Here is a 14,456-nt window from a genome sequence, read left to right on the forward strand (position 1 = left end):
TAGCAACTGTGTGACATACCGTAGATGTTAGTAACAGCTCTCCTTTCCATTTGTACACAAAAAGTCACACATTTTCATTTTCTCAGGAGGAAAAAAATGAGATCTGTTCTTGGTATATGATAAGAATAATGCAGTTTTGCATGTCCTTCTCAGTGGATAAGTTCTGCCTGTGCCAAAATATTTGAGAACAAATTTTCTAATGAAAATTAGTGAAATTTGAGTACAAAACAAATGGAGATCAGTCTGCTCATAACCTACATCACACAGAGTTTCCAGTTTGTCTTACTTTCTGAACTTTATCAGTTTATAACTTTTTTGTGTGTCCATTTTTTTTCCCCCGGAATTTTCTGTGATCTACTTCTCTGATTTGTCTGTTTTCATACAATGCAACATAAAATCAGGATGGTCTTTCCGTGAAGTATTTGATGGAAACTATACACGACATAGTGCTGGCTGAAGCATTGCCAGACTGTGCGATATAAATAATTTTGTTCGGCACAAAATTGGAATATACAGCATACAATGCAAAGCCTTACATTCTTCACCTATGTTTACTTGTTTGTGTGTTTGTTTGTTGACTTTGACCAAAAACTACAATGCTTGGGCAGTGTTATTGCTTGCCCAGTCTGGGAAGGATTTCACATCAAAGATCCAAACGCCCAGCGTGTGCAGACTTATGTTGGAAAGTATGATGCCTGCGATGGTCATGACTAGTCCCGTCTTTGCCTGAAATGATGAAGGAATAATAACATGATAATGTAAATGAAAACATTTGTATTCAAAACAGGAAACTATTTTCTGTAATTTTGTGGACATGTGTGCTTTCCAGTTAGTGAGTGTGTGTGACTATTTGAATGTGTAGGAAGACAGACAGACAGACAGACACACACATATAAATATATATATATATATATATATATATATATATATATATATATATATATATATATATATAGACAGACAGATAGAAACGGACATACAAACAGACAAGTCTGTTGTCTTACGAAATACAAAGAAGAGAGATACGTATCCAGGAGCATGATTCAAATTCCTTTTACATCGTTATGACTTCCCAATGAATCCATATCTTTAAATGATATGAAAAATTAAATTTATATGATATACAGGGATAAATACATATATATCATAAATATTGGTTTATTTACTTGGAGATTTGCTGAAATTACCGGTATTGTATACTTCTTGATTTATTTATTCATGCAGAGCTTGACATAAAAAATACTTATTCTTATTGGCGATAGAAGCATTTATATCTTAGCTTACACTTCCAAACATTTGTTTAGTTCATGGTCAAAATGACTTACCATATCAACAGCTGGAAGTTGCCCGCTAGCGAAGGCAATCGCATTTGGAGGTGTGGCTGCCGGAAGTATGAAGGCGAAAGAGCACGCAGTGGCCGCTGGGAGCATCAAATATAGAGGATTAACATGTAGACTAGAGCTCTGAAAACAAAACATAAAGAGAAAAAAAAGAATGTAGTATTAGTGTTCGCGAGTTTCATTTTAGTTTGAAGAAAGTGTTTCTGAATGTCCATTCGTAAAACTACATTTTCCGAGCACCTTAAATCAAAATGCTTGAAATCAAATCAATCCCACCAAATATTTTTAAATATTCAATGACACTATGAACGATGATGATATAAGGAAAATATTCTGCTAAAAATTAGAAGGCTTACCAATGCTGGCGCCTGCTCCTTCTGGCGCTGGTGTTATTTCAGAAGCAATGGCATCTCTTTTTTTATCTTTTTTTTTATTTTCTCTATGATCATTGTCATCATTATGATTGTTGCGATTATAGATACGGTTCTCGGTACTACTTTCATTATCATAAGCATCATCACTATCATTATTATTGTTATTATGCTAATTATGAATACAATCATCGTAAGTACAACTATTGTTACCCTAAGCATGTGCTACGCATTTTAGCATTAGCATTAGCATTAGCATCATCTAAATACAAGGAGAGCTGTCGTCTGCAAAATCTGGCATGAAAAAGCGGCGCAAACTTTTAGTGGACAAAAAGAAGAATGAAAAATCCCTACCATCTCGGCGATGATGGGAAGAAACACCGTCGCTGCGGCAGCGTTGCTAGTGACCTCGGTGAAGATAGCCACAATTATCGAAATGATTAGGGCCACGACTCCCGGAGAGAGATCGCCGAAGACAACGAACTGGTCTCCGAGCCAAGCTGATAAACCCGATTCCTGAGAGATGATGATGATGATGATGATGACGACGACGACGACGACGATGATGATGATGATGGTGGTGGTGGTGGTAGTGGTGGTGACAATGAAACAACATTTATATTATATTGCCATTTATCTGTAGAAACATTCAACTACGTCCGGCTCCCACACATCATTCACACAGTTATACACAGAGAAACACATAGAAACCCTCCGTTATAATTTGAATCAATACAAACGATGAATCATGCTTTTCCAATCAATAAAATTCTATAAAATCGATGTTTTTCTTCAGATTAAAATTTATCACATTGTATTCCAGATTGCTTTTGCGAAATTCAATCATATCGTATTTATTTGTGGTTCACTACCCCTGTGCAAATTGATCGAATTTCTCCTTTATGATAATACGGATTTTATTTGAAATTGATTTGTCTGTATATACTAATAATTTCTCGGAAATTTTTGCAGTTCTTCGATTGCTCTGTTTGACGTTTGCCCAAAAAGCATTTATTTATCTATGTATTTATAAATCTATTTATTTTCTCTGCAGTGTAATAAATGTACTATGTACTTGTATGTACCAGCTCCTCAGCAAAAAAACAAGACAAAACAAAACAAAGCAAAATAAACAAAAAAGCTCTAAAGAGCTCTAGTCCGTTGTCGTGGTTGCTTGCTGCAAGTTGGACTCTTCACACGAAACATTTTCAAAACAGTAACAACTCAAATAAGTTCATTTGTGTACGTCATTTAATTCCCATGGATACACTAGGTCATTTTCAATTCGGTCTTATTGTTCTTTATAATTGAGTGCTTCATTTCATCGTGTTATACGTGACGTAATGTTCCGATGAGCGATATATCATAATGGGTGCACTGACTAAATCTTCGTGGTGCGTATTCATAATGGACTGCTGTATGAATATGACTGCATTTTGTTGTTGTGAACATCCTCACCTGGCAAGCTTCGGCCAAAGCTGACCCAGCCCCGATGAGCAGCAAAACATGCCACGCCATCTTCTTCTGAACCACAGGCCACGTCAGAATACGAGGGATTTTCTTTGGTATTTTGCTCGGGTCTGGAGAATAGGATACCACACGGGTGTTGACAAAAATGGCATCATAATTTATGCACGTCTCTAAAATAGGCATCCATGAGACTTTCTTTCAAATGCTCACATATTTGGCAGATCATGGGTTAGAGCATCGCACTTGTGTGGGTGAAATCATTGCTATATTTAACGATTAGGCAGCTCTTTTGTTCTTTTTTTCCCTTTATTTCTTTTGGCTATATATCTATATAACTACTGTCAGGTCCAATCTAATTTGTTGTGATTTCATTTCATGGTTTACATTGTCTCAAACACACTCGAGCCTGCGAGTACCTTCATTGTAAGTGCATTTCTATAGAAACGTGTCACACGTTAATAAGTGATCTAGAAAGTCACCATTTCGCCTTTTCTTGGTGAAGAAGTAGGGAGCTCTGGAGGGCCACATGAAGAACAGAAGGGCGACGAGGACGGCGCAAGTCGCATCAGTGACGTAGCTGAAAAGATCATTATTCAAGAGAAAAATAACACACATGCAGCATCACGAATGCAATCAAGTCTTGTGCCTTCTTCACACACACACACACACACACACACACACACACACACACACACACACACACACATACACACAATCAAAAGAAGAATGAAATCGATACATCATTCACGACAAACCAGAGAATTGCTTTAAGTTTTCTCGAGATGTGCCGTATGGTCAACAACTTTGCAGTTTATGATCCTGAGCAAATTCAAACCATGAAAACGAAATAGAGAGAAGGCGGTGGTATCAGTAGCGTGTCATATGGGCACTAGGTATTGTGACCAAATGACCTCTAAATAACGACAGTTTGTTAGTGAAAGCAAGGAGACAATATCTAAGATTAAATGGATATAACTATCAGGCATATAATGAGAGCTCTAATTCAGCTAAACTGGAAGTGGAAGTAATGAACGCCGGTAGGGGCCTACTTATTTAAATTCAATTCTATTTCATTTCCACCCAAAACAGTACAAAATAGTACAAAAATAGTACAAAATTACATTTGGCAAATTACACAATTATGTTCAGTCTTTGAGCACCTTTATATTGATATTAGACGTCTCATTTTTCTCCGTGAAATGATTGTTTTCCTTGCCTACTTACCTGCTGCCAAACGCTACCGACCAACCAGTGACAAACTTGGGATCCCTCGTCAGCCAGAGGAGAATTAGAACTACAAAGTGGCAGACGATCACCCATTCCGCAAATCTATGTTGAATTCGCAAAGGAAAAATTAAAGTCATTAGTGCTATTCTACTTTGATTTATAATGTTAAATCTTGTTATCATTATCACTCTCCAATTTCAGGTCATATCCTCGTCGAAGTGTAAGAGGGAATCAAACACTCAGTTACAGGCGTGTGTTAGTTAACTAAGGTTCATTTCGTGGAATATGTTATATCCCTGTCATTATTGCCAGACTGCCGTCCCAATCAATAGGGACCTTACATTACAATAGGGACCTATTACAAGCTCTGCTTTTTAGTAGGTTCCCCACATTTCATGTTTGTAAAATTGTCTGCTCTTGTATTCTTCGTAATTACGACGCTATGTCCAGTCTAATGTTCAATCGATTGGTTCATTTTATTTGTGTTTGAGATGTGGAACAATAAAATAAAATCAAATAAAATCAAACAATCATGATCAGTGACGTTTATGTTGCTTGTATCACCACTGTAGGCCTAACCAACTTCCATTATTAAAAAAAAAGGCATAATAATATGCACTCATTTTGCATTTTGCATGTGAAACCATTGCACTCGTAGTGAGGCGTGTTATAGATCATACATTTAAAGTATAACAATCTTTTCCGAGCGTTCTCTGGAGGCTACCCCGAGTTCTATATAAAAACGGTCTGTCATTATGTAGATGGAGTAAAAGAGGGGAGATATTTGTGGCGTTTTGCCAGGGAAACACGATTATTTTGAGAGGGAACACGTGGTGTTGCTCGTGCACTCTTTGGACTCTTTTAACTGTTATCTTTATTGCTCTTATACACATTTTCAGTATCATGCGTGCTTCTGGCCTATACAGAGGCAAGAACAATATTTGAACAGGTTATTGATCTCTGAGTTATAATTTGGGTTTCATTAAAGAACAGCTGACAAGCTTGTCAATGTAACAACAATGCACTATTGTAAAATCATATAAACTTTATTTAAAATCTCAACGTGTATGCGTATACGATACGCATGCACACAATCCGTGCCATGTACACACTCTTGCACACACACACTGTCACACACACACACACACACACAAAGACACACAATAGATCACCGTAAACATCACAAAATTAATGACACACCACTTTAACATCAAAACAAACACAGAAATAAAGTAAAAACAAAGAAAACAAAGAAACATCAACAAAAATAACAACACACACACGCACACACACACACACACACACACACACACACACACACACACACACACACACACACACACACACATGTTTTCATGGCAGCAAACTCACGACATCGGACCGAGAGCAGCACTGGACGTCTTGATGGCGGCTCTGATGCGATCCTCCCGAGCATTATCTGTGTTTGTCACCTTCCTTGTTTTTAGACCGCTGTGGAAGGATTTTCATTGGGAGAAGAGTATAAGCACACTAAAAGGTGCATTCTGGATTTTTGTTCTTTTAAAAAAGAGGTTGGTTTCCTTTCTTGACAGATGGTTGTTAATGCCGGACAGTGACATATACCGTCAAAAACTTTGATGATAGTTCGATCCTGCTTTAACTCTGTTTAAACCAATGTCGACCTTTTATAGATAAGTCATTTGCATATTTTACGTGGAGGTCCTTAGAAGTTTAAAGGAATAACTGTCTACAGACGTTACCCTAAGCTTTTCTTTAACTAATACACTATTGCCGAAGGCTGTATTCCTTTGATTTGTAAGTTTCCTTCCAGAAGCTTTTCAAGATTACATGCATTCATTTTTATTCGATGGAGAAATTATGCATGCAAATCTTCGTTAGCCCGGTCTCAAAGGAAAAACAACAACAACAACAACAACAAACAGTCCACATTCTTATGATTCTCTGGTTTTGCACGGTCAAAAGCAAGTAGAGCCTACACAACATAAAGGCATGATCTTCATCTCGTGTCGTCATTGTCTTAACGAATGATATCTTTATTACTATATGAGGTGATAGGTTGCTGAGTATGAGTCAAATATCATAAAGTTATCTTTACTTTGATTCTTATCAAAATATGTCAACAAGATTTTAGTAGAAGACTGTAAATGAAGGTGTGGGTCGAAGTATGCTATGGCAGAACAATAGGCGAGTATGCCGTGAGACTCGTGGCAATAGTCGCTATATTACATGACAGGAGCGGCAATAAATGTAGTAGTGGGGATAGTTGCAACTGGTTGACAAATTGCTCTACATCGACGTAAATAAGCACTGAACTGATCAGTGTTTTAGTAGTGGCAATGATTAAAGATTCATGGGCGTACATGATACTCGAACAGGATTTTTTTTTAATCACGGCTACCACTAAAACACTACGCAGTAGTAATGGCAGTATAGTTGTAGCTGAAGTAGTAGTAGTAATAGTAGTAGTAGTAGTAGTAGTATTAGTATTAGTATTAGTAGTAGTAGTAGTAGTAGCATTAGTAGTAGCAGCAGCAGCAGCAGCAGCAGCAGTAGTCTAGTAGCAGTAGTAGCAGTAGTAGCAGTAGTAGCAGTAGTAGCAAATGTAATGGCTGAGGGAGTGGTGGAAATGGAGAAGTATGGTAGCAGGATATGCTAAAATAGAAGGCATTGTTGATCTTGTCACTGATTTGTAGCATGCTGTCGTCAATCTTTGTCATTGACAAACAGAGTAGAAGTAGCATCGGAGTAATAGTCTTTAAGATGAAACTAACAGAGATAGGGAATTTTTCTCATATTGCGATGAATAAAGCAGAATACGATAAGAGTTATGTAAAATTAGAAATTCCCCACTGACGGTTATTGCTACTTATGACATTATGATGCAAACTCCTAAATGCACAATAATTCAATTTCACCTTGAGGGTTATGTGCTGGTAACTATATCAAAGAAAATAATATACTATGTAAAAATAACTATATGATACAAAATAATGTACCGTCAATCGGTACCTTTTGCCACCTTGTGGTACAAACATGGTAAAAACTTAAACGGCAAAAGAGACATAGTACCAAACGTCCTACATCGAGTTCTTGCTGTAAGTATGTATTATCAATCGTGGCATCAACGTCAGGGTTTAGCTATTTAATATATCTGATATATGTAGGTGTTTGTTTTTTGTTTTTGTTTTTTTGCTTTGTTTTGTTTTGTTTGTTTTTTGTTGTTTTTTGCTTGGGCTTCGTTAGATACGAAAAATGCTGACAACAATTCACTTCAGCTTAAATACCTGTTATAGGTATTAAAACGAGTTCTATGATACATTTAAAAAGCGAAGATTTTGCAAAGCAACACAATGTGGCCATCTGCTAATGTAATCTAGAAAATATCGAATATCAAGATGACAGAATTTGGAATACCATGCCCTTGTCGTAAATCTATAACATTTATGGTTTTATTTAATGTAGTAAAGTTATGTCGTGTACATGGCGTGATGACCTCCAGTGACATCGCCATCAGGGCATGGTCCATCACTACCCATTTTCAAATCTGATATCATTTTTATCAATACTGTCTATTTATTTCCTATTCAGGCAGTTGATGTCTTTCGCTGTGTAAGTAGAAGGTTATTTTATGATGTTTACTCACAAACAACCGAGGTATACGACTTCTATCCAGACCCAGCAGAGTACGAGACTGACGAGCACCTCGGGGAGGGCGTATGCCAGCCACGTTCCGAAGTTCAGCCCTGCCTGCGAGCCGTACAGACTAACCGAGGGATGGTGTCCAAAAAGTGATTGACAATAATAATAGAAATACAGGTCTGTATAACATTTATGACAACTTTTACAGGAGGTTAATATGACATAAAGATATGCCATCGGTGTTATGGACGATTGTTTATGAACACACAAACACACAATATGCATACATACTTACAATTATTTGCAAATACTTGTATGCATTCTTTCTCCTCTTCATATCTCTCTGTAATACATTACTTGGTTTTTAAACTAAGTGATGGATACGAGAGGAAAAAAATACAAACTATCATGAAAGTCTTTTAAGAGAGTCCATGAAGGGAAATTGGACCTTGGTTTTAAGAAGTTCAGAAGTTTAAAACTCATTTATCATTATGCCGAAATCCTTCAAACATCACCCCTTTAAAGAAAGAAAGAAAGAAAGAAAGAAAGCCAATACAGAATGTCATACATGATGTTACTTTTTTTTTGGGGGGGGCAGGAATATTTCTCTCAGGTATACAGGTATATATACCTTTCTACCTGTGAGCTGAGAACCAAGTTGGCGCTCGTTCCTATGAGAGTCGCTGTGCCGCCGATATTCGCAGCAAATGGGATGCACAGGATTACGGCCCTGCTGAAAAGGTCGTTGTCGCTTTCCGGTTCTCCCATTTCCGCGCTTGCCTCAGATCGGTTCGGTACCCGTTTGATGACATCGGTCTGATCTCCCGGTGCGGCTTCGTAGCCGCGATTGCTGAATGCCCTTGGCCGATCGTCTGCGACGTCGGGGTCGGGAGGCGTTGGAGTGCCGTTAATCGCGGGAGGATTTTCCGACCCGGTTTCGTAGCCAGGATCATTACTCGGCAACTCGTCTCTATGGACAACAACGGCCGAATCGTCTGGCTCGATTTCGCATCCGCTGAAATGTGGAAAAAACACAAAATGTCGGATACATGGTCTTTCACACAAAACCAACGGCTGCAATTCCACAGACGATTAATCATATAACTGTTAATATTTTGAAACATAATCTGGAAACTGATGTTGCATGTCAAGTAAAAGCAGAAACCCAAATGAAATATTTAGAATAGATGAGTTACACGACAGGTCGAAACGCTTTCGCGAGAAACGTAAAGAACTGTGTGAACAGAAACAATGATAATTAGAATTTCATCAAAAAGTAAAAATAAATACTAAGTTAAAATCAGGCAGTTTTGTTGCAGATGCTCGACCGACAGAGTGAAAATTTTACCTGTTGTCGCTGTGGTGATGGATGCTGGTCAGGGGTATCTCATTGTTCGTCGTTTCCTTCATTTTCTGTCGTTTTTAATGCGAGGAAAAGTGATTAAAGAGAGAGAAAAAAAGAGACTATGCATATCAAATTGCATAAATCGTTATTGCTCCTTTAAAGTAAAGCTTTATGATGGCTTTTTCACTCCCGAAGAATCGAGATGTAGGCCTGATTAGACGTACTTTGCTCATCTCCATATTCTAAGGCGCCCAATTTTTTTTTCTTTTTTCTAAGACAACAACCTTTTTATATATGTATTGTGCTTGGCATTGTACGTGCAGTATTCAGATGTTCAAGATGCATATTATGTTTTGTGTCTACTGTCGAAGCAGTAATACTGTATATGCTTTTATAAAGTGTTTTCATAATGTAAACAAGCATCTGTTCGGGCTATAGGCCTACATTTAGCAGTGAGCATGAAGTGTCTTGTTGAAATAGGAGCTATAAACAGCTGCTGCTCAATTGGACTCGAACCGTAGACCTAAAGATTCAGAGTCCAGAAAATAAAATATTGTTTCATTTTGGGTTTGGTATTACTCCTCTTTGTTACCTGTTCCTCTGTCTTCTCGTGATCATCGGGGGGATCGTCTGCAGAACCGGCGGCTTCCTTTATTTGCTCGAGGACGCCCTGCGCAATGGGAATCATCATCGACGTCGTTGCCGCGTTGCACAACCACATGGAGAGAAACGCCGTGGTCGCCATGAAACCGAACACCAGCCTGTCGTACAAGGAGGGTCCAAATGACTTTAAGTTCCGCCACCTTATAATTAAACCACTGCTTGCGTAATATTGTGACGTCAAAGATGCTGTCCTTGATCTCGGTCTCCTAACACGTCATCACACAATTTGACAATTTGATTCGTTTAGTTCAGCACCTAAGAGTATAATAGAGGAAGGGTATTAAACACATGGTGTTTTATTCTTTCCATTAGGCCGGACGCCGAATAGAATATAGACGGCACCAAACCATAGCTATTTCCCGTATTTCTTGAGAACAAGCATGCTGTAACGATTTTATATTTTGGTGTGTAGATCTAGATGAATTCTGCGGTACATCCTGCTCAAGCAGTTCCAGCTTCGGCAAAGAATGTGGGCCTGCTGGTGTCGTTGATACACATTCTCATCTAGATTGTGAACAGTAGCAACGAAGTCAAACTCCATGCATGCTTTGTTCTCAAAAGTTGTCCTTAGCAGCCACAAAACTTGCCAGATGCTTTTGCCCTATACCTCTCAGCAACTATAAGTAAATGTTTAACTAAGGAACTTCATTCGAGGGAGCAGGTAAATGAAATGCTTTGTTACTCATTGCTGTACAGAAAAATTAATGAGAAACATCCATGAATTGTAAATACAAAAACGGTTTATTTGCCCACTGACTGAAGGCACGATGCAAAACACAAAAATCCAACGGGGGCAATGACCTCATTTACGACATACGGGAATATTACGCCGCAGATTGACCAATCAGATTACAGAATATGCAATCACTTAAAGATAAGCAACACAGATGAATGTGACAGAAAATATGAGAAAACTATCATACCTACCATCTCGGCTTTGTCCCGACCAGCATGAGTACTCGCAGTGCAATACGCTTGTGCAGATTCCATCGTTCGACTGCGATCGCGGCTATGAGGCTGCCAACGAAGAGGGCATTGGTGTCGCTGAGGTATTTGGTGCACACGATACTCCCCTTCATGATACCGAAGAGGGGAAAGAGAACGAAAGGGAGACAGGCGGTGGCGGCCAGCGGAATACACTCTGTCATCCAGTAGATCGCCATCACCGAGATCGAGTAGGCCATGTATCCAGTCTGTTGCAAAGGAGTTAACAATCGCAATGATATATATATATATATATTTTGTTGTTGTGGAGTAGATTTTGGTGATACTCTGTATGTTATCTCTTGATCAGTTTATGAACTTGAAATAAAATGAGCGCTAAGTCGCAATTGAATACACCACCACGATCATGACGTATAAAAAGAGAAACAAAATTCCAAAGTGAGTGTCAAGGTTCGTGAAAATGTCTCTGAATCTCCATGGGGAAAAAAAAAAATCGATTGCCTAAAGGCACCAGCAGTGTTTTATTCATTTTCTTGGAAGACTCATATTGATTATAACCATTGCCATTTCCTCTTCCCCAATCATCCTCACTTATTTATTGCAGTCTGGACAATTGACCAAGTTTTATTGCACTTATAGAAGCATTTATCACTGGTAAATAAAGATAATAATATTCATGATCACGTCCGCTGATAGTGATATTCCCCGAGGAGATTATTATAATAGTGCCTACACAGTTCACAGAGGCAAGTGGCCCTATGATAATTTTGGTTGCAGCTCGTTATTCCGAAGGTTCGTTATTCCAAAGGTTCTTTAGTCCGAAGGTTCGTTATTCCGAAGGTTCGTTATTCAGAAGATTCGTTATTTCGAAGGTTCGTTAATCCGAAAATGTGATGAGGTTTGTTATTCCGAAGGTTCATTAATCCGAAAATGAAATAAGGTTTGTTATTCCGAAGGTTCGTTAATCCGAAAATGAAACAAAGTTCGTTATTCCGAAGGTTTGTTACGGACCCTATATCATTTCGGATCAACGAACCTTCGGAATAACGAACCTTCGGAATAACGCCACAAATGTTCGGATTAACGAACCCTTTTTCATTTTCGGATTAACGAACCTCTAGATATAGGGAATTTGTGTGTTTCGGATTAACGAACCTTCGGAATAACGAACAGCATCCGATAAGGTAACAACAAATCTACATTACACATACATGTATTCGCATATACCCATTAGATTTTATATGCATAATCTTACTTAGCGTTATCCCTGATTTTAAGCTGATATTATTTAATGTAAAATAATTCAACATTGTTATGGTGTTTGAGCCTCGATCTGCTTTGCATACCTTCAATCTCGCTTTAGTCGAATCCAAAGCAACCGGATATCATATCAATGAATGTCGACTTATAAAATAGCTAATTTATCACGTCTATCCGGGGTATGATATTACTTTGACTTATTTCAATCTATTTTTTCTTTCGACAAAAAAAAAAATGTCCACTGTATCTATTTTATCTTGGAGTCAACAAGAAAACAGAAACTATCAAAGAAATTGGATAAGAGCAATAAAATAATCCCGTGCACTTCACGCTTCGTTGTCAAAACTACATGGCTAGAATCTTTGGGTGCTGTTCGCTATTCCGAAGGTTCGTTAATCCGAAAATGAAATAGGGTTCTTTATTCCGAAGGTTCGTTGATCCGAAGTGATATAGGGTCCGTAACGAACCTTCGGAACAACGAGCTTTGTTTCATTTTCGGATTAACGAACCTTCGGAATAACGAACCTTATTTCATTTTCGGATTAATGAACCTTCGGAATAACAAACCCTATTTCATTTTCGGATTAATTAACCTTCGGAATAACGAACCTTCGGAATAACGAGCTGTAACCGAATCTTTATCATCGCGACGTATTTATCAGATAATGCTCCTTAATAAACGGGGGGAGGAAGAACCTCTTGTAAGGTCGCCTTTTTTTTTTGGAGGGGGGGGGGGAGATGTTAAGCCAATGCATTGAGATCAGTAAATGGTTTCGGATTGATCCAATATAGCTACCGTGTTTCCATCAGTGTTCACAAGCTTTCTATGAGACATGTTTCTTTTCTTTTTTTTCTTTTTTTTTCTTTTTTTGACCTTCTGTATCACTTTGACAATCAAATGACAAAGGAGAGAAGAAAAAATGTGTCCCGCGAGTATAACATACGTGAATAAAACATCTAAGAAAAGGGGACAATAATGAGCACAATATCAACTTACCTGATTGTTGAATATTATCGCGATTGGACAGAATACAATGGGTACGGTGACACAGACAAGGTATCGCCAATTTTTACAGACTTCTCGGCAAATTCGTCTTGACTCAATCGCCATTTTATCTATCAGTTCCTATTCACGCGAACGCTGAATGCTGGAGTTATGACCTTCTCGGTAGCTAGCAGGAGTTAACTGCAGCTAAACATGCGATGATTTTGTGAACGTGCAAGCATTCTCAGCCTTCGTGAATATCACAGACACGCATTTAGAGGCGTGACAACGGGTTTTCTATTGGCATAAAATAGCCATAAACATCAAAGTGTCAAGTGTCATAATATTAGCATCATAAAGGTTGTGAATGTGGCATGTATAATGACTTCAGTGTACTTTGAATGTTACGAGTGCGTGTATGAAGTATCACATGAGTGGCACGTTTTTAGAGAAAGGTGATGAAGATGACGTACATCAGGGGCGGATCCAGGAATTCTGTAAAGGGGGGGGGGGGCGTGACTAATATTTCTGGTGCCACTTCCGGGTTTCATTTCATTTTTTTTTCTTTTTATTTCTTTTGTTTTTGACGAAAAATAAAGGGGGGCGTGCGCCGGTTGCGCCCCCCTCTGGATCCGCCACTGTACATGTATGTACTATTTTAGTTTCGGCCACACACGGCCGCTTCGACGTTCAAATTCATTTTCGATCAGTTGAATCTGTTTTCGTATCAATGAAATCTGAAATGCTGCCATTCAAATTCGTACAGTATAGAAAGTACCCCAACTTCGCGAAGCGCTCAGTCAATTTAGCGAGAGACGGGGAGGTGACTGAGGAATGCCAATTCCAGCATTCAAATAATTTCGGAGCAATCTATTTGACACTTCAAGCAATCATATTGTGTTCTGGATCGCTAGCATAATCACGTGCTAGTTTATGCCATAAAATGTCAATATCTGTAAAAAGTATACAGATATATACACTCAGCAAAACAAGAAAGTAAACACTTCTTCGAGGTCATATGTTGTCATAGAAGATTTTGATGAATCAGTGTATCATAAACCATATTAAAGTTAGTTTAATCAACTATTACGCTCATAGGTTAATCATAAGGGAAATTTTATGCATGGGTGAGTAGATTCGTTTTTGTCCTCCAAGGCACAGAATTAAAAATTGCAAAAAATTGACATATTCTCTTTTCCAGTTTCATTTGC

The 14,456-nt window shown here is 38.3% G+C and overlaps 1 protein-coding gene across 1 annotated transcript; it reads right to left on the minus strand.

Annotated features, from left to right (window-relative positions):
• Window positions 1-591: 591 nt before the first annotated feature.
• LOC139710924 (solute carrier family 13 member 2-like) lies at window positions 592-13,371 on the minus strand. Its single transcript, XM_071622849.1, has 13 exons — window positions 13,258-13,371; window positions 10,983-11,248; window positions 9,985-10,153; window positions 9,396-9,460; window positions 8,679-9,062; window positions 8,052-8,171; window positions 5,780-5,878; window positions 4,406-4,510; window positions 3,636-3,758; window positions 3,170-3,284; window positions 2,066-2,227; window positions 1,326-1,463; window positions 592-726 (listed from the first exon to the last, which is right to left on the minus strand). The coding sequence occupies exons 1-13, from the start codon at window positions 13,369-13,371 to the stop codon at window positions 592-594; spliced, it is 1,995 nt and encodes a 664-aa protein (XP_071478950.1).
• Between the last annotated feature and the right edge of the window lie 1,085 nt (window positions 13,372-14,456).

The sequence above is a fragment of the Diadema antillarum genome, unplaced genomic scaffold (genome assembly GCF_040938485.1).
Source record: "Diadema antillarum isolate AM-2024a unplaced genomic scaffold, OU_Dant_1.0 seq00001588_RagTag, whole genome shotgun sequence".
Lineage (NCBI taxonomy): Eukaryota > Metazoa > Echinodermata > Echinoidea > Diadematoida > Diadematidae > Diadema > Diadema antillarum.

What these genes read in the sequence shown, in the direction of transcription:
- LOC139710924 (XM_071622849.1), bottom strand. Translation starts at nt 13,371, where the DNA reads ATGGCGATTGAGTCAAGACGAATTTGCCGAGAAGTCTGTAAAAATTGG. An exon ending in ACGAGAAGACAGAGGAACAG is followed by an intron (nt 9,461 to 9,984) that starts GTAACAAAGAGG and finishes TAAAAACGACAG; the next exon opens with AAAATGAAGGAAACGACGAA. An exon ending in CTCAGCTCACAGGTAGAAAG is followed by an intron (nt 8,172 to 8,678) that starts GTATATATACCT and finishes TCCCTCGGTTAG; the next exon opens with TCTGTACGGCTCGCAGGCAG.